The 21,345-nt window shown below is 42.9% G+C and overlaps 1 protein-coding gene across 1 annotated transcript in view; it reads left to right on the top strand.

The window, feature by feature from the left end:
* The window catches only part of MAN1A1 (mannosidase alpha class 1A member 1), a 243,787-nt gene that overhangs the window by 104,461 nt on the left and 117,981 nt on the right, over positions 1-21,345 (top strand). The window contains exon 4 of the mRNA XM_040350323.1: positions 14,810-14,890. Coding sequence (XP_040206257.1) covers positions 14,810-14,890 — 81 coding nt within the window. The remainder of the gene's footprint in view (positions 1-14,809; positions 14,891-21,345) is intronic.

Below are 21,345 nucleotides of genomic sequence, written 5' to 3'. Positions count from 1 at the left end.
TGTGTGATTTTTTAGGTAACGCGGTATAATCCTGTTACGGCAGTGTGCTGTGTGTCTCTAGCGGTGTCAGGTGCCTTTGATACAGAGCGGTGCTCAGCTGATCTCCCCGCTGGTCTCCTCTTCTCCCGCCTGTCTGCGTGGGATCTTGGGGGGGGGGGGGGGTCGGGGTCCCCCCTCCCTTCACAGAACTTCGGCGGGTCATTGAAAGTACCGTACAGTGCCGAGCCTCTGCAATCAACGTGTGCGGTATGCAGCATGGATACACCGGTCTCTTCTCCTGCCTGTCTGCGGGGAGCTTGGTCCCCCTCCCTTTACAGAGCTTCGGCGTGTCACTGAATCTACGGTGCAGAGCCTCTGCAATCAACGTGTGGTATGCAGCATGGATACTCCGGTCTCCACAAGGTGTTTACAGGTTTTTTTCCCTCACATGCTGGTGTGCCCTCTTCCCTGCTTCGAGCATTGCAGAGGGAGGGGGGCTGGGGTCCCTCGCTGGTGGCTGGGAGAGGTGGAGGAAAGCTGAGGTGTTTAGCACTGTTGGATTGCAGGGGCACACGCATTCTGTATTGTGTGCTACTGTAAAAGAAAGAAAGAATTTTGGCATTTTAAGTTTGTTCAAACTGGGGATTCCTGACAGGCAGGGAGAGAGCGAATATATTAAGACCTACCCCGAAAATAAGCCCTACTGGGTCTTTTGTTGCCAAAATTAATATAAGACCCGGGCTTATTTTCGGGAGAAACACGGTAGTAATGGGATTCTTTGATAAGTCATTAAAGGAGTTGAAAAGTCTCAAGTTCATCTTTTCTATTCATTAAGGTGAAAAAGCTTCTGTGCTGCAGCACCCCCCCAGAGCCCCCCTTTTTCTCACCTGAGCCCGGTCGTTCCAGCGTTGAGAGGAGCAGAGCAGCTCCAGACGCTGTCTCGGGTCCTTATTGGATAGATTGATGGCAGCTGGGGCCATTGACTCCCGCTGCTGTCAATCAAATCCAGTGGCACGGGAGCCAAGTGGCAGGGCCGAGTCCTGCTGTCTGTTAATGGACACAACAGCAAGACTCAGGAGCGCACCTGGAAGAGTGCCCCCCATGTAATGTGGCTCTTCGTGGGGGGTACTTAATGAAGAAGAGAAGCCAGGAGCCCCCAGAAAAACAGGGAATCCGGCCGCTCTGTGCAAAACGCTTGCACAGAACAGGCAAGTATAACATGTATGTTTAAAATACAAAAAAAAACAGGCCTTGCAATTACTTTTTTATACCATCTCCTTTGTTAAAAATTAGAAGCAGAGTTTGTGATGGACTGGGACAGAGTAGATCTGTTGCTATTTGTTTTAGAAATAGAAACTTGCCATATTATAAGATGAGATCTACTGAGCCCTTTCCCTCATTAAAACAATAGTTAACACTCTAACCCAGGTATATGCAATTAGCGGACCTCCAGCTGTTGCAAAACTACAAGTCCTATCATGCCTCTGACTCTGGGTGTCATGCTTGTGGCTGTCAGTCTAGCTATGCCTCATGGGAATCGTAGTTCTGCAACAGCTGGAGGTCCGCTAATTGCATATCCCCGCTCTAACCACAAAATTCCACTGGGTATTCATTTCCTATAATGGGAAAAGAAAAATCTTAATCCTTAAAGTGTATCGGCAGTCAAAATGTAAAATCATATATTAATTTCCACATTGCATTTCAATTGATTCTAACCTACTCTCATTAATTAGAACTATCTTGAAATTTGAAAACGTTATGAAGATCCTACACTTTTATTTTCTTGACTTCTGTGGCACATGTTCACTATGCCCGGTGAATATTGCATTGCTGGGTCACACATTTCACAGAGCCTGCCTTCTGAGGACCTGAGAGGAATTTAAATAGGCAGAGTCGGTACAGGAATCAGTGCTCGCAGGCAGCAAGGTACCATTGGACATATAGTCCTTCGAAATGCAAAGTAAACTAATGAGGAGAAGCTGCAAAACATGCATTGGAAGCCAAGCAGTTGTGGAAACTGAAGGCTGCCAAACAGAAATCGCTCACAATATGAAAGAATTTTTCAAGTAGGCTTATATTAGATTGTAAAAAAATAATTGTGTGTATTGCTATTGCAACGCTGATATTTTAAATGCAAGTGTGGCCATAGAATTCTTTGAACACATTTGGGTTTTCATTCTTGGTCCCCATTCATATGAGCGGTCCATTCAGGTCCGCCTGTCAATTTTTCAAGTGGACCTGATCAGACCCTCCATTGTCCTCCCATGGAGTGGTGGGTGTAAACAGACGTGTCCATTTTACACCTGTTCACATCCAATCCGTTTTGCTAAAAACAGACGGATGATAATTGTTCACCCATCTGTCTAGTGGATCGGATGGCAATTGGGTGTAAAGGGATAGGTGGCCCATTTACATCCAACCGCCCATAGAGGAGTGCGGGCTGTGTCCGCTCTGCATAAGCGGAATAGACACAGACCAACCATCCACCTATTCAGTGGGGGTTGTGCACTTCTGGTCATTGGGCTATTCCATAGACTATTCCATGGACTCTTGAATATCTGCATCATTCGTGCCAGAAGTCTTCAGGCATCTTGTCAATGTGCATTGCACAGTGTCATTACTGTGCGTTCATGAGACTGGGAGTTGCATGCTGGGTAGCCAACTGCACCGAAATCCCAGAAACGCATAGCAGGCTTCAGATGCCCATATCTGATATTGCCGCTAACAAAATACCCAGAGGAGAGATGACATATTTTACAGGTACATACTATGTGGACGGGTATAGGAATATCCAATTTAGATGCTGCAAGAATCGCAAGGATGCTTTTATTACAATTTTATATGGGAGACTGTAGCTCTTTAAGATAAACAGGAACTTGTTGAACTGATGTGAAAAATGTGGCTGGTGGTATAATATGCATAGCAATGCTTTCTAAACCCAAGGTAATATGTAGAAAATGGATCATATGTTGCAGGTATACATGTGTAAAAGGGTCCTAAATGATTTTCATACACCTCTACCTCCCATGGATTGAGAGAGGTTTTCTTAACCATTCTTTTAACCTGGGAACAATTTTTAGATCATAGGCAACCTCTGCAAAAAAATGTATCTACACCTCAGTCAGTGGTGTATTTAGGTTCTGTGCTGCCCTAGGCCTGACTAAACTCGTGCACCCCCTAATTTAAATATGGCCCACCTCTTTCTGACAAGGCCACACCACTTTCTGTTTAAGACCTGCCCTGAAATTTTCGAGTGGGGACATTAGTTCCTAGGGCCCGGGGGGGGGGGGGGGCATTGGATTCCCTTAATTTGCATAAATTTCCTCACTTCCTGTTTGGCTATGGGGCAGAAAGTGAAGGGAAATCTCTGCAATGGGACAAGGATGGTAAAACAAACTATCAGGGGCTATAACCCTCCCTTACTCTATCCAAAGTGTCGCCTATAGTTCTACTTTAAGCACAAATTTCTGATAATTTTATGGAGAGGACTAAGAAGATATAACCATGCCAATGGTGCAGCAGAAAACATAAAATATATAGCACAGTGAGGAAGGTTTGTGGTCCCGTAGATCGGACAGTCAAAATTAGAAGCAGCTTGTGTTACACCAACGGTGTAGCACAAGCCGGCGGAAACTCTTTCCGTGCTGCCCTAGGCCTGGGTCTTGTTGGCCTAGGCCAGGATACAGCGTTGCTCACAGTACTTTAGTGTGATCAGTGGGTTGTAGATGTAGTAATAAAGTATAAAGAATGTAGTATACCTCCCATATATTCAACAGCTGGAGTAGATCATTTTTAACACATCGCTGTATGACAAAATTAAGTTGAAAAAGCAAATTACAACACATGTAGCTACGTTATTACCCTGTGCTGCTCTGCTATTGGGAAAGGAGCACGTCATTCGGAGGGGACACACCTACCGGCAATCGACAGGTTGCTGACCCACATATATAGTGTCATTCCTGGAACTGTGCAGGCACCAGCTTTGAGTTCAGTGTCGGATGCTTTTGAGTTAATTAAGAAATGAATGCAAGTAGGGTTGACCTTTTTTAAGCCTTTTTTTTATTTATTTTTATTCGTAAAAACTTTTATATGGAAGGAAGCTTTTCTGATGTGCCCTTAAAGTGATTGTAAAGGGAAGTTTTTTTTTGTCTTAATGCATTCTATGCATTAGGATTAAAAGTCTTCTGTGTGCTTCACCCCCCCCCCCTAATATTTACCTAAGGCCCCGCTAGATCTAGCGATTGTAGGATTATCTCGGCTGCCAAGGACTCCCCTCCTCATTGGCTGAAACGGCAGCACGGCACTATTGGCTCCCGCTGCTGTCAAAGCCAGCCAATAAGGAGAGAAAGGGGGCCGAGCCACAGCTCGGTGTCTGAATGGACACATGGAGCTGCGGCTTGGGTGCCCCCGTAGCAAGCTGCTTACTGTGGGGACACTCGTCAGGAGAGAGGGGCCAGGAGCACGCAAGAGCTACCCGAGAAGAGGAGGATCCAGGCTGCTCTGTGCAAATCTAGTGCATAGTGCAGGTAAGCATAACATGTTTGTTTGTTTTATCACTTTAAGCTGGCCATACACTGATTGAATTTTTGCAAATTCAGCCAGATTAAACAATCGACTTCTGTCAAAGGAATGTGATGGGAAATCTTTCTTGGTCAGCAGCAAGTCCTGCTGTCAGAACACAATGGGGGTTATTTATGAAAGGCAAATTCACTTTGCACTACAAGTGCAAAGTGCACTTGAAATTGCACTGAAATTGCACTTGGAAGTGCAGTCGCCGTAGATCCGAGGGGGACATGTAAGTAAAATAAAAAACAGCATTTTAGCTTGCACATGATTGGATAATAAAATCAGCAGAGCTTCTTCTAATTTCAGATCCACCCCTTAGATTTACAGCGACTGCACTTTCAGTTCAATTTCAAGTGCACTTTGCACTTGTAGTTTACACTTGTCGTGCAAAGTGGATTTGCCTTTAGTAACTGACCCCCATAGTCTTGGTGTGGTTTGGGAAATTCTCCATCTACTTTGCTTTTGTGGATGGAGGAATTCAGCCCGCCGGCTGAAGGGGGGGAATAAAACTAGCAGGCCATGGTTGGCTTTAGTCAAAAGGTCAAAACTGCCATTGCTAACTGCTTGAGGAACCTCTAGCAACCTCTTTAGAATGTGTCTCAGAACCAGAGTATGGACCAGATGGCAAACAGAGCTGGGATGCAATTTGTAGAGAAAAAAAAAATGCTAGTTTTGCATTGTCTATACAAGGCCTTTTGGTTAGCACAATCATTTGTGCTGCTTATATAGCGCCCTTCATTAGTTTAGTTCTTAATTGTGGTGGATATTAAAATGATTTTAATGTTCTCTGTCACTGTGTACTACCTTGGGGCAGCTTTTCAAATCAGCCGAAAAAAATCTGCTGGTGTGAAAATGATTTTACATATTACAGCAAGAAAACAAAATGCTTCTAAATGTTATCATCCCAAATATATTTTCAATTGGGAATACTTGCATCTTTACATCCTAAATTCTTTGGTGTGCATAGTAGTAATTATATCAGAATGAGTATAATAAAAAATTTTATTTTTTTTTTTAATGCTTTTAAGTTGGCTGTAAACATCTGAAATGAAAAATGAACAAAGCATATCCTTCTATAGTGTGTACGTGTCTATATTTCAAAGCATGCAGGTATGTCCAAAGTCCGGCCCCCGGGCCAATCGCGGCCCACATTCCGGTTTCGGACGGCCCGCCTGGTCATTTTGACATGTATGTCTTTTGTGGCCCCCAACGAATCCCGCCGGGGGCCACAGCAGAAATATATGCTGGCTGCCTTGTAGGAGGCGGGACGAGTGCTGTGAATACAGGAGTACTTCCCGTTTACACGGCGACCTGTGTAAAAGGAAGTCCCATCTCCTGCGCTGCTATTGTTCTGTCCATCCCAGGAGGCGGGACTTTCGATTAGAGGCCGCCAATAAAACAGGAAATTCTACTGTATGTCTGTCGGTGCTCGTCCCGCCCCTCCCGGTCTCCTCCAATGCTGCAGATGAATGAATCAAGCTGCAATGCGGAGTCTGCATTCATGGCAAGGGGGGTGCTGCATTTATGGCACTTGCGAGGCTGTATTGATGGGCAGTGACCCTTATTTTAATTCACAGTTCTTTATTTAAAATGTAAGATTTTTTAAAGTGAAGGTGCGCGTTATACGCCGATAAATACGGTAAATCCAAATATCACGCCTGAGCTCATCTCTTCACCACACACATCCACAAAGGCAAGAGAATTCTTGTTGGGCATTTTGTTTGGGTGCATTAGTGCTTGAACGAACACACTTGGACCGAATTTTAATGGTTCACAGAATGTCAGGCAAAATGTTCGGCCCTCATGCATGTTCACTTCATCAAATTTGGCCCTCTTTGAAAAAAGTTTGGACACCCTTGATTAGTGCGATTTTCTGGTAGCGATCTCCTTCCTCTATCATTTGTATGCAGCACTTCTGGCAGTTTGGACAATTCAGTGAGATGTCCTCAGTCCCCCTCTTTCTCCAGCACACAGCAGGTAATTAAAGTGGAGTTCTGCCAAATTTTCTTTTTTAAAAGTCGGCAGCTTCAAATACTGCAGCTACTGACTTTTGAAATAAACACTCACCTGGTTCCCTATTGCGCATGCACGACCTCACTAGTCCCTGCTGTCTTCTGGGATCTGTGTGTCTCCCATAAGACAGCGGGGCGGGGGGTTACAAGTAGGCTCCAGACATGGCGTAGATATCGGCGCGTGGCTCGGCTATCCATGCCCGGAGGTGGGAACAAAATACCTGTATTAGACGGGTATCTGCTCCCCCCTGAAAGGAGGGGGGGGGGGATGGGGGATTCCAAAAAGTGACGTTCAATTTTTGGGTGGAACTCCGCTTTAACCGTCCCTGCTGTGCATGTTTCTCTGAGACTGTATAGAGGGAGTCTATTTCCTTCACTCAGATGTCAGATTACTCGGCTCTGTGCTCGGCAATGTGTGATGTCCTATTTTCCAGCCCCTGTTTTCTGGAAGCTTACAGAGTGTGTGTGTGTGTGTGTGTGTGTTTTAGAATGCTGCAGATAAACGGGTACAGCTTATGTAGGAGGATTTTTTTCATCTCTATCACCTGAGGACAGTCCCTTCACGGGGTATGTGTAAGGGTTTACAACCACTTTTTAATGTAAAATAATGAATGTTTTCGATTTTGACTTGTGTGGTGGTTTGTTATAAGGGTACATGAACACGGCTGGTGTGAAATTGTTAATCATCCAAACAGAATCTTGCTAGCAGAAAGATCCTGCGTATAAGAAAAATGAAATTTCAAAAGCATAAATTGGGTCTATATAAAGCGCTCATATTTACACACAGACGTTTAAATGTCCATACAGCATTTAGACACGCAAATTTATTTCCATTCTGGTAAATTTGTGTATGCATTTAAATGTGTTTATAACTTATGCACTGTGTGCATAGGCCCCTACGAATCAATGGAATGGTGTTCAGATCTGTTAAAAAAATAAAGCAGTAGTGTACAGTGCTGTCACTGGCTGCATGTTGTGTGAAGATCTCCTAAATGGTGCACGTTTAGGAGATATTCAAAATACCTACAGGTAAGCCTTATTATAGGTTAACCTGTGTGTACAAGTGGTAAAACGGTGTTTGCTACCACTTAAAGTGGAGGTTCACCCATACATTTTTAACATCAGATTGAGGCTATTTAAGGGGAGCAGAAACGGGTGTTTTTTTTTTAAATCGATGCCGTACTTACCGTTTTCGAGATAGATGTTCTCCCGCCGCTTCCGGGTATGGGCTGCAGGACTGGGCATTCCTATTTGATTCACAGCCTTCCGATCGTCGCATACAGCGCATCGCGAGTTTCCGAAAGTAGCCAAACATCGATGCGCAGGCGCCGTATAGAGCCGCACCGACGTTCGGCTTCTTTCGGCAACTGGTGACGCGCTGTATGCAACCGTCGGAAGGCTGTCAATCAAATAGGAATGCCCAGTCCCGAAGATTATACCCGGAAGCGGCGGGAGAACATCTATCTCGAAAACAGTAAGTACGGCATTGATTTAAAAAAAAAAAATGCCCGTTTCTGCTCCCCTTAAATAGCCTCAATCTAATGTTATTTTCGGGTGAACTCCCGCTTTAAGGTGAAATTGATCTAATATTCTTATTGGAAGATTGTTGAAACCAGGGTCTGCTTAGGTGTACAGGGGATTTCCAGTTTACTTGGATACTTCATTTGTGCATAAGTGTGTGCACCTTATTATAGGCTTGCCTGTAGGTACAAGTTTGAAAGGTAGTAAAGCCTGTTTGGTGATTTTTACCTACCGATAGGCCTATAATAAGGCTTGACTGTAGATAAAATGAATATCTCTTAAACGTGCACCGTTTAGAAGATATTTACCCTGGATGCAGTCAGTTATGTCACAGGCGCATGCGCTCCGAAGGTCCAGCATACCTTTCCGGACCTTCAGAGCTTCGTGCAGGAACCGAGGGCTCCCGCACACATGCGTTATTGCGGCTACGGGCAATCGCATAGATGGAGCGCGCTAACACGGAAGAAAGGCCGGCAGAAGATGTCAGCCCTCTTAGCAGTGACAGCACAGCGTTTTAAGCTTAATTCCAAGGCAAGTAATTTATAATGTGCTATTTTTTTTTTTTTAAATAAATAGACGTGGTTTACAAACACTTTAATTCCGCTTTAATGTCTGAAACTGTTTATAGCAAGGTGACTTGGATGTCAAAAACGTAGCTCATGTTTATAATTTCTATGAAGAATTGGTGAACTTTTGTGCGTTTTTATACTGTTGCACAAATGTTTGCAGTGTCTTCAGTTCCAGGAGCCAGAAATGACTTGTGTACCACACTTTACTCTAGGTCTAGGAATGTATGTAATTACTGAGCAAACAGATGAGTAGCTACAACAGTTTGGCTAAGCCAGTCACCCTTTGTGATCCCAGCCAGTTGTAGAGGGATCCCTCAAATGTTTCTTGTGGTTGTCGGTCCTGCCATGTGGCTACAGATCACTAAATCTTAACAAAGCAATGTTTGTTTTGGCCTGGAACTGTGTGATGACAGTTCTCAGATCGGAGGAAGGATAAGTGGGAGGTAAGGTTTTTTTTTTTTTTGCAAACTTGCTTGGGTCTGTGATAACAAGTCTCACATCATAGATGAGAAAAGACAGAAGCAAGTTTTATTTGCAGATTTTCTTGGAAGTGTCTGGATTTTTTAAAGAGCTAATGTGTTTTAAGATTGCAATTTAAAGGCCTTTAAAGCTGCTCAGGCTGCTATCCCTTTTTAATGTGTTTTTTTTCCCCAACTTTCCTTTTCAAACTTGACATGTCTGCCCGATTTACAGTACTAAGACACAAGTTTGGTTCTGATGCCACTGGCTGGATTAGATATTGCTGTGATTCATATGCATAACCTAATCAGATTTCTTAACCAGTAGGTAAGCCAGGCAAGACTGAGCTTTGAAGTAATACCAGAGGGAATGTTGTAGTGCCTTTGGCTCTAGAACCGTGCAGAGCTGGAAGCTTTGAAGTCACTTGGGGCTAAATAAAAAGATGTTCAGATTGAAAACTTTTAAAGTGTCTTGAATGAAAAAAAAAACTTTATAATTAATGCAATTTTGTTGCTAAATCATTTCAGCTTTTAAAAATAGTTTACAGTAATTTCAATGCCTTTAACAAAATTGTTTACTAAAAGCTTTGAAAAGTATTTGGAAAGCCTTGTATTTTAAGGGAAATGTGTTGCCCTTTAAAGGGGCTGTAAAGGTAAAAAAATGTTCCTAAATAGCTTCCTTTACCTTAGTGCAGTCCTCCTTCACTTACCTCATCCTTCGATTTTGCTTTTAAATGTCCTTATTTCTTCTGAGAAATCCTCACTTCCTGTTCTTCTGTCTGTAACTACACACAGTAATGTGAGGCTTTCTCCCTGGTGTGGAGTGTCCTGCTTGCCCCCTCCCTACAGGAGAGTCAGGACGCTCTCTACGTTGCAGGTGGAGAAATGAGCTGTGTGTTAGTGGGCGTCCTGACTCTCCTGTAGTCCAAGGGAGGCGTTGAGCATGACACTCCACACCAGGGAGAAAGCTTTGCAGTAGGGTTGTCCCGATACTAGTATCGGTATCGGGACCGATACCGAGTAATTGCGCTAGTACTTGTACTCGCGCAAATACTCCCGATGCCTGGTAGAATACTTTTTTTTTCTTTCCCGAGTGCGGGTGGAGAGGGGGCGGAGAGCGGAGCAGAGCAGCCCTTGTATGGGGGAGAGGAGAGCTGCTGCCGCCTTAGACAAAGCCAAGTCAATCCCCCTCCCCCCGCCGCTGCCGACATCTAGTTACTATGCGCTGGGGGAACACAACAGCTGTCATTTGCATTTGAATAGCTGGGTGTTCCCCCGCCGCGCCATCATGTATAGCCCCTTGCCCGGGCACTTTGATACGACGGGTGACCTGTCAAAGTTTCTGGGCAAGGGGGAGGGGCTATACATGACGGCGGGGCAACACACCGCTATTCAAATGCAAATGACAGCTGTTGTGTTCCCCCAGCGCATAGTAACTAGATGTCGGCAGCGGCGGGGGGAGGGGGGGATTGACTTGGCTTTGTCTTAGGGGACACATGGCTGAATTTAGGGACATGGCTGAATTTTAGGGACATGGCTGAATTTTAGGGACATGGCTGAATTTTAGGGACATGGCTGAATTTAAGGGACATGGCTGCATTTGGGGACACGTGGCTGCATTTTAAAAAAAGGATCGGTATTCGGTATCGGCGAGTACATGAAAAAAAGTATCGGTACTTGTACTCGGTCCTAAAAAAGTGGTATCGGGACAACCCTACTTTGCAGTACTGTGTGGAGTTACAGACCGAAGAACAGGAAGTGAGGATTTCTCAGAAGAAATAAGGACATTTAAAAGCAAAATCTAAGTATGAGGTAAGTGAAGGAGGACTGCACTAAGGTAAAGGAAAACATTTTTTTACCTTTTACAACCCCTTTAAATTGGAACCCAAGACAACTTTTTTATTTTGGATAAAGGGAGAGGAGTTTACCATCTGTGGCGATTGGGACATTTTGCTTTGCTTCCAGTCCCATAGCCAAAACAGGCAATGAGCTGAAAGTTCTCCAAAGTGGGGGAATCTTGGTTGTCATCATGGTCACCAGAACTGGTGTCCCCCATTGGAAAATTGCCCCTCTATTACTTTTCTGGGGACAGCACAAAATTTGGGATTTTGATTTACTTAACTTTTATAATGGTAAACAGAACAAATGAAGTGGGTGAATCTCCTTAATGGGGGCACAGGTTTTGCCTTTAATTATACTTCAACCACTTCAGCTCTGAAAGATTTTACCCCCTTCATGACCAGGCCATTGCTTTTTAGCACTGTGCTATTTTAACTGGTAATTGAGCAGTCATTGAAAGTTGTACCCAAATAGAACTTTCTTTTGGTGGTAGTATTTGATCACCACCGGATTTTTTTGCGATATAAACAAATACATCGTTGCCTGCTTCCGCGTATTCCCTTAACCCGGAAGCAGGCAACGATGTATTAGTATGTCCCTTTGCCTGTGCGGGCTGCCATGTCCGTAATAACAAAGTAAAAATACTTATTCAGTATATTTCTTCAATACAGTACATGCTGTGTGTACATGTACTAACTCTTCAAAAATGCTGCAAGAAAGAAAAAAATGTATACACAAACAAACAATCCTAAGACTTATGCAACCCAACATGTTAAATATATATACAGTGTATATATTTGTAATAGTGTAATACAAGTACAAAATGTCTTTATTAATGCCATCCCAAAAAAACATACTGTACATAAATTCTTTGACATGCCCGGCCACATTAAAGTCAACAGGGACCCAGTGTGCAGGAGTGACTGACACTAAAGATATACACAAACGGTACAATTCAAAACATGAGGGTTAGAGGAGCCCTGCTCCTGTGAGCTTACAATCTAAGAGGGAGGGGCTGGTGAAACAAAAGGTAGGGACTGATGAGGGGAGTAGAAGATTCGGTTGCTAGCTGGGGGCAGGATAGGCCTCCCTGAAGAGATGAGTTTTCAGGGATCGCCTAAAAGTGGACAATAGAGGATAACTGGACAGATTGGGAGAGGCTCTGGGGAAGTCCTGGAGATGAGCATGGGAGGAGGAAGCTAGAGAGCAGAAGGTCTTGGGGGAATGGAGATAAAATATATATAAAAGATATATTATCCGGTTGTGCTCATAAGTTTACATACCCTGGCAGAATTACATTTCTTGGCCATTTTTCTGAGAATATGAATGATAACACAACATTTATCTTTCATTCATGGTTGGTGTTTGGATGAAGCCATTTATTATCAATCAACTGTGTTTACTCTTTTTAAATCATATTGGCAACAGACACCACCCAAATGACCCTGATCAAAAGTTTACATACCCTGGTGGGGTGCACATCACGGCGATCGGTGGTTCGGTATGTCAGTCTGATACACAGATCTGGCATCTACACCAGTTGCAGCCGGTGCTCAAAAACAAGAAACAGGAAAAAAAATCGTTTGCAGCCTCACTGTGCCCATCAATTGCAGCCTCACTGTGCCCATCAATTGCAGCCTCACTGTGCCATGCCAAACGCAGCCTCACTGTGCCATGCCAAACGCAGCCACTGTGCCCATCAATTGCAGCCACGGTGCCATGCCATTGCTGCCAGTTTTCCCCTAAAACACTGCCAGATTGTCTCCCATCCCCCCGCCGCCTGGCACTTACCTTTCTCGGTCAGCCATCCTCGGATCCTCCTTTACGATCCCTCAAAGTCGCTTCAGCCAATCAGGTTACCCGGTAACCAGAACCAGTGAACCTGATTGACTGAGATGCCTGTCAGTGTTAGACAGGGAACGCACACCCCGTGTGTCCTCTGGTTAACTATTTGGAAGCTGATTACAACCCTCAGGCTGTAATCGGAAAGCCTATCAGAGCCGTTGGCTCTGATAGACACTTCCAAAGCCAACCATCTGGTGTTATTCAGATGGCCAGTGCTCACCAAGGGGCCGGCCATTTGAATAGTGGGCAGCGGCGACAATGCATGAATCTGTGTATTGTTTTTCAGTGGCGGTGCAGGAGCGAGAGGGGGCGGCGCTCCTGCTCCCCCTATATGGACGCACCGACACTGATCTACACACCACCATCCACTTTATAGACTTTTAGTTTTGTCAGTGCGTTTCGGTACCTTCTTGTGCAGCATTCTGTTTTTGCCTCTGTACGAAACTCACTCCTGAACGCTGCCCTCTGTACATAGTGCACCCCAGACATAACCGGCCCCTGGAGGGCATCCATATTGTTTATGCGGCCCGTGAAGTCATTACGTTTTACACCCCCTGACCTAGAGTGTCTTGCATCCACAGTGCTTAGAAGTTTTTAGTAATCTCATGCCCCAAGTTTGACCATTTACTAAACTTTTAGTTTTATCAGTTTAATCTTACAATTTTCTTAGTGTTTCAAAGAAGCCTTGTAAGATGTTTTTTATATATGTACATTTTAATTGGAATGCATTCATATTTCATATCTTTGAAACTCAAAGTACATTTTCATTATCGTGGTCATTAGATTGTACTAAAAACAAACGTGTCTGCTTACAGGTAATTGTATTTCATTTCCTGCTTGTTTCATCATTAGATTTTTTAACTGATAACAGTAATTGTGTGTCTATATAGTCATTATCTTTTTAAGGAAATACAGATCAGTTTTTAAAGCTACAGACGTATGACAAAGCTTTGTTCCTCAATACATTTCTATTCATTTTTATATCTTGGATTATACCTCTTAATTTTCTTTTGCTGAAGGAAGACTTTCAGAAAACTGGCAAAGCTGTCATTTGCACAACCAAATTCCTTGTCGGCATAATACAATGCTCAGTGCTGCTGGTTGTAACCAGTGAAAGGGTGAAAAGAACCCAGTGGGCTGGTTGTACAGAAGTCGATCGAGAGATCAACTTTATAACAGCCTGCCCATAGATGGGTCCCTGCTGAACCTGCCAAATTGTGATCGATTTATGGCAGACTCCTCTCTACTTCCTCCCTATTTCCTTCTCTACCTTCCATCTTCCAGAGCTTCTACAAGCACTTTTTTCCCCCCAACTTTCCTTTTCAAACTTGACATGTCTGCCCGATTTACAGTACTAAGACACAAGTTTAGTTCTGATGCCACTGGCTGGATTAGATATTGCTGTGATTCATATGCATAACCTAATCAGATTTCTTAACCAGTAGGTAAGCCAGGCAAGACTGAGCTTTGTCAAGTATAGCAGAATGTCATTATTTTGGGATGCTACAGTAAGGCTGACTAAATCTAGCTTTTATGGTACTATACATACAAAGTGTACTGTTTATGGAGTACAATTTATGAGCGGTTTTCTTTGCTTTACTCATGTTATGTATGATATGCTTATTGTAGTTCTGCTTAAAATTACAATACAGCATTTTAAACCAAAAATAACCAAGTTTACCAGATTGAAAACTGGCAAAGCTGAAAGATTAATCCAAATTGGCATGTTTTAGTATGTGCAAATATTCTAAAGCCGTGGAAAGAAATCTGATTTCTTTTCTCGCGATGCACTGAAATTAGAAAATTCAAGGACTGTGTCGTTGCAGCATTTTGACCGTACTTCTGTAACTGTTCACCTTTTTCAAAATGAATGACTGAAAGATGGTACTAATTCTACATCACTTGGGAAAATTAGCATGGGTACTAGAAGATGGATCTCTTAAAAATAGGAACAATGTGCTCTTAAACTACTTTCTGTACAGTACATGCCATAACATTTATGCTCTTTTATATTTTGCAGAATGCAGAAGTGTCTGTCTTTGAAGTCAATATCCGTTTCGTAGGCGGTTTACTATCTGCATATTATCTTTCAGGGGAAGAGGTAAGGATTGTTTCATTTCTGCTTTTTTTTGTATAAGTGTATATTTATGTTGAGAGAGCATTTAGGCCGGGCCATTCACGGTGCAAATTGTGGTTGCAGGAAAAATTTGCACAATTTCCTCCGGTCACACAGATGGTGCTGAAAGGGGAATCGGCCATTGTCTTCTCCTGGCAGGGATGGCTTCCCCTGCCCGCCCCCATCAGGAGAAAACGGTGATTAGCCGCTAACGATTAAGCACAAGAGAATCTGGCAGTCTGGTTGTACCCAACTTGGTACATTCAGCCTGCCCATTAATGGTTTGAATCTCGGCCAGTTCCTGCTGAACCGGCCAAAATTATTATCCTAAGTAAATATTTGCCTATGTGCTGGTTGTACCTTGTATAAGTAGCTGTGGGTCTTGCTATAAAAGGGGCCTGTCAGTAAAAGGTTTTGATTGTCTACCCCTCAAGGTGGATGGAACATTGTTTTTGTGAGATGATGGGGATCGGGTGGCATGCTTGACTGTTTGTTGTAAATGGGATATTTGGGGGTGAGTACAGAGAAGATAAGTATCAGGTGGACCTGTTACTTTTCCCTAATTGGACAAGTTTACTTTAGGTGAGCTTATTTCCTTGTGAATGAGCAAAACAGACACTCGCTTTAACCGCTTGCCGACCAGCCGCCGCAGTTTTACGGCGACAGGTCGGCTCTGCTGGACAAGATCAAGTAATATTACGTCATCTCGCCGAGCAGCCAATAGGGGTGCGCACGCGCTCACCCCTGACGCCGACGCGCACGATCACCGCCGGGCTCCCCCCCCCCCTGTCAGAGGGAGAAATTCCTGACCGTCTGTTCATACAATGTATGAACAGCAATCCCCTAGTCAGTCCACCCCCCCCTTCAGTTTGAACACACCCAGGGAACATACTTAACCCCTTCCTCGCCCCCTGGTGTTAACCCCTTCCCTGCCAGTGGCATTTTTATAGTAATCCATGCAGTTTTATAGCACTGATCGCTATAAAAACGCCAATGGTCCCAAAAATGTTTTAAAAGTCTCCGAAGTGTCCGTCATATTGTCGCAGTACCGATAAAAATTGCGCATCGCCGCCATTACTAGTAAAAAAAAAAATATTAATGAAAATGCCATAAAACAATCCTCTATTTTGTAAACGCTATAACTTTTGCGCAAACCAATCAATAAACGCTTATTGCGATTTTTTTTTTTTTTTATATACGAAAAATATGTAGAATAATACGTATCGGCCTGAACTGAGGAATTTTTTTTTTATATATATTTCTGGGGGATATTTATTACAGCAAAAAGTAAAAAATATATAAATTTTTTTTCAAAATTGTCGCTCTATTTTTGTTTATAGCGCAAAAAATAAAAACTGCAGAGGTGATCAAATACCACCAAAGTAAAGCTCTATTTGTGGGAAAAAAGGACACAAATTTTGTTTGGGAGCCACTTCGCACGACCGCGCAATTGTCAGTTAAAACGACGCAGTGACGAATCACAAAAAGTGGCCTGGTCTTTGACCAGCAATATAGTCCGGGTCTGAAGTGGTTAAACTCCATACTTTATACACTTTCTTGTGGAAGGGATACTGTTCAAGTACCAACATTTCTTCTATTTCTTGAAGATATCTGTTGCACCCTTTCTCTGGATTGTATTAACAAATTGCTACAATATAATTTTGGAACTTGGGTTAATTTTGTCCTTTTGCTTAGGGCAGGTAGGTTCTAAATTAAATACATGGATACTTTGTTGCTATTGTACAGGAGACCCCTGCCACAGAGCATTCATTGTTGCTAGGACACAGGTAACCCGTGTTGAACAGTGTCCTTTTTTTTTAATTCAATCTTATTTTTTTATTGAGAAAGGCAAAGTGTATAGTAGACAAATGTCATTCATTAACACATAAATAGAAATGGACATCATTGCAATACTGGTATCAACCATCTCATGGTTTAGATAATTTGTGAGCTTTGATTGACTTTGGTATATAAGCCTGTATATGTATATTTATATCGTCTAACCTGACTTATTAAGGGTAGGTGAGCACCACTATCCACTCGAGTGGTGTCCACTCTTTACAGATAAACTAGGGCTTTTGTTGCTGTGCTAAGCGCGTTTTCTCTGAGGGGGAAGCTCTGTGTGTGCCACAATTCCGGGCTGATGAGATTATGATTTAGGTGATCGTGTAACACTGCAACATATAAAGGGAAAAGAGTGGGGATAGAGGGGTCAAGGTAGCAAGGAATGTAGATATTGAGAGAGACCTTCCATTTTGGTTACACAGTTGCGTCGGAGTCCTCAGAATTTATTCCATGGGCTACAGAGGAGTATCGAAACATGGACCACAAGGTCTAGGTCTTGGAGAATTGCGCCTCCTTACCCGTTTCCTGTGACCTTTGGTCCACTTAAATTGCCCAATCCCCCAGGGAAGGCATGCTCGTCGACTTCCAATGTCTTGGCAGAACAGTTCTGCATCACTTTCTGGAGTCAGCTATAACGTCTTTTTTGACCGATTTAAGCGGTCCAGAGAGCATAGATAGAACTACCTAGGAGAGGGTGTAATTGAGGTTGCCATGGGTCTGCAGTACAAGGCGAAGATCTTTTGCCAGAACCTGGGAGGCATTCCCACCAAATGTGGAGTAAGGTTCCCTTGGATGACAAACACCAGCAGGTATCTGGGAACGCTGGGTTTATCCAGTGCAAAGTCGAGGGGCATCTGTACCAGCGGGTCAACAAATTGAATCCTTTTTCTTGAGCTTTGGAGGCTAAGGATATTTTGTGAGTCGTCAGAATGGAGCACTTTTGCCAGTCTACTGGTAAAATGGAGTGACCCAAATCTTTCCTCCAGGCCTTTGTATATGGGGGGGGTGGGGGTGGAAGTGTCCTTTTTTGATGGGGGTGCACTCAGCCCCTTCTGCACAGGAAATTTCAATAACACTGTGGGATGGGCTGCCTGTGTCCAAGCAAAAACGATTTAAAAGCACACAAAATGGAACTGGGGAATTGATTTGTCCTTTTCCCCTTTAATACCTAGTGACAGCCCTTGAATTGGCAAAGCACCTGGTTACCAAACAAGTGCTATCAGCCAGATAAATATTTATCTCTTTGCTAGATACGTGATCAGAATGCTGTGGGGGGCTGCTGTTGATCACGCTATCTCAGCAATCAGACAAGCCAGATGCACCTTGTGGCTTGGGGAATAGAAGAAAAAAACAATGTAGTGAGCTGATTTTGTTGAATGAAGAAAACCTTTCACTTGGAGTATTTTTGCATTGTGCATGTTACATAAGCAGTTTAAATTCAGATAGGGCTTAGCACAGTTCTTCTGTAATTGAAAATAGTTGGTCTCATTAATCATTTGTTTTATGTACGGTTTTTGCACCTGTCCTGGAACATTTGAGTTGAATATTTCTTGCATATGGTAAGGGTCAGTTCACATTCGTATGGTGTCTTGCATTCTAGGTGTGTGTGTGTTACATGCGTTTTTAGCCACATTACCACTGAACTCTATAGAATGTGCATTTTGATGAAAGCGCATCAAAGATGCAGTATGCCAGAATTCTTTTTATACACTCTGCACCTAAAAAACAGTGTGTATGGGTCCTAAAGCTGGCAATACACTAGTAGAATTTAGGTTAAAATTTGAAATACGATCCTTTTGATTTTGTAATCATTAGGCCCAAAATGGATTTTTATTTGTTTTGACTGTAATGACAAGAAAATTTGAAGGCGCCTGATGGAAGTTTTTTTCCTTTTAACAAACTACCGGTAATTTTCTTTTTAAAATTCGATTTTGGAATTAATGCAATTTTAGAAATTAAAGTTTGAAATATTTTTGAATGACCTTCATTTAGTCATCGAATGTGCTCACAATTTTTTCAAGTGAATGTTCATATGAACCTTCATTTGAAAATATACTAGCCAGCTTGAGGTTGGCATTATAAAATAATGCTAGCTTGATTTCTTTTACAATTTTACATGGTACTTATTAGGTCTTTTTTAGTTTTTTTATATTTTCTGACTTAAAATATGGCTTGGCAACACTGGTTACAGTGGTAGGAACACGTTCACCTACATACTGATTAGAAAACCCCAATGCTTTATGAGCATCCTCATCAAAAAAAAGTTAAGCCTCGTTCACATGATCTTATTATCCAACGGGAATTGTGTTATGGCAGGCTGTTGTTGGAAAATCTGACCGTTTGTACGCTCCATTGGACAATTGTCTGATTTTCCACAGACAAATGTGGGATAGTATACTTTAAAATTGTACTTCAACAAATGTGTGTTGTCGGATTATCCGATCTTGTGTACACAAGTCCATCGGACAAAACTACAAACACGCATGCTCAGAAGCAATGCTCACCGTAACGCAACATTAGCAGAAGTTGCCCAAAGGGTGGTGCTAAAGAGCTGAAAACCATGTAGTTTTGTGTTTGTTGTCCAACAATTCTTTGCCGTTTTGTATGCAATACAAGTTCATGGCCAACGCCCTTCAGACAAAAGTCCTACGCTTTGTCCGATGAAAATCCGATCGTGTGTATGAGGCTTAAGGGTCTTAAGGGCTGGCAATAAAAAGAGCAATTTTGGTTGAAGGAAAGAAAATTGCTCAGGCATTGATGACAGAATCCCTCCCGTGAAACCATTGTGTTCTCCCGGCGGAGGAAGCCATCCCTGCCAGGAGAGTGATGATTATTGCCAACAGCTATAACATACGCCAGCAAACATCGCCTGTAAAATTTGACTTGGGAACATTCAGCCTGTCCTTGCATGGTTTGAATCTTGCCAGTTTAGCAGGAACCATCTATGGCTGTATGTAAAATGTTGGGATGGTCAGAAAGCTCTCCTCATAGACTGCACTAGTTCCTGACACTTGATAATGCATATGTGGCTGATGGATACCAGAATAAATGGCTTTTTTAAATTTGCCTATACTAGGTCTTTTTTTAAGTGCCTCAAACGGTTAGAGGTTTCAGTTGCGGTCTTGTCCAGTTTAATTTCCGCCGGAATTTTTTTTTTTCTTGTGAAAAGGTTCTCTTGTTGAAGGTTTTGTCATGATTGAGTGATGGAAGGAAGCTTATGGGAAATAGTTTGTCATCTGACATGACAGCTGTTGCTCGAATGGATGTCAGTTCTCCCTGAAATAGTTGATTGCAGGAGTTAGAACAGCTTTTATCCGAGCATAGAAACATATTATCTTTTGTATCTGACAAATTTGAGGGCATGTAACAGGATGTAATTATGATAGCTACCCTGGGGTTAATTTGACAGTTGCATTCTTCATCCTTTTTACTACTACCATTTCTACTTTGCAAACAGAAAAAAATAAACCCCCTTTATTGGTGGTTATATTTTATACAGCTTTGCAAGCTTGACCTTTTTGTTTTCTGCAAAATTGCGCTCTTCTGTCCATATGTAATCATTTTAGCCAACTCCTACAGCACCTAAAATAAGGAATACCATGTTTTAAAAGATGCACAGTCATAATTTATCATCGTCCCCCATTTCAGCTCTATAATCACCAACTCTGTAACTCCTCGGTAATTGTAGCACAGTAGGGGTCACTAAATGTGGGGGGGAGGCCTGGCAGACCAATGTTTCTGGGGGAGAGGACTTGTGATAGGGCTGGAGATTCAATGGAAAAAAAAACATTTATACAATACTGTCAGTTTTATTTTGGTTTTAGTAAAAACTGCAATTGGGATATAAAGCAAACCTGTGCCTTAAATCGGAGTTCCAGCCTAACAAAAAAAAAAATGTCAGCAGCTACAAATACTGTAGCTGCTAACTATTAATGTAAGGACACTTACCTGTCCAGGATCTAGCAATGTCAGCACCCCAAGCCGATTCGTCCATCGGCTTCAGGTGTCGTCGTATTCTAGGACACAAGCGCGTCCCAGAAGGCAGCGGGGGGGAAGGAGGGGGGCTGGACATGACGTAAAACGTTGTGCAGTAATCTTATCAGGAAGCGGGTACATGTCAAAATCCTCCCCCGAACAGGTGAAGTTTCCCCCTTTTTAGGGGGAGCTCTGCTTTAAAGTGGTATTAAAGGTACATTAAAAACAAAAACGAATACATCATTCTTACCTGCTCAATGGGTTTGCACAGTTCAGCCACAATACTCTTCTCGGGTCCCCCACTGGTTCTCCTGGCTCCTCCCCCCTGTCCAGTGCCCTTATGGCAAACCAAAAAGGGTGGTGAGGAAGAGTGGAACTGCCACAATAGAGTGAAGTTCTGCTTTATGAAATGAAGGCAAAGCTACAGGTTTTATTTACTGGCTGTTTCTTAGCCACATATTCAGTGACCTTCCCTCCACTTCTGCAGCTTTGTCCACCTACCAGTAGCAAAGAAAAAGTCCTTAAAGCGGAGGTTCGGCAGCGTTTTTTTTTTTTTCTGATGCAATCAATGGGGTTTCACAATGCAAAGTTAAACTCACTTGTTCGGTGTCTTCAAATAT

The sequence above is a fragment of the Rana temporaria genome, chromosome 4, assembly GCF_905171775.1.
Source record: "Rana temporaria chromosome 4, aRanTem1.1, whole genome shotgun sequence".
Taxonomy (NCBI): Eukaryota; Metazoa; Chordata; class Amphibia; order Anura; family Ranidae; genus Rana; species Rana temporaria.
The sequence above is the reverse complement of the archived record's forward strand: the minus strand, read 5'-3'. Positions and strand labels throughout refer to the sequence as shown.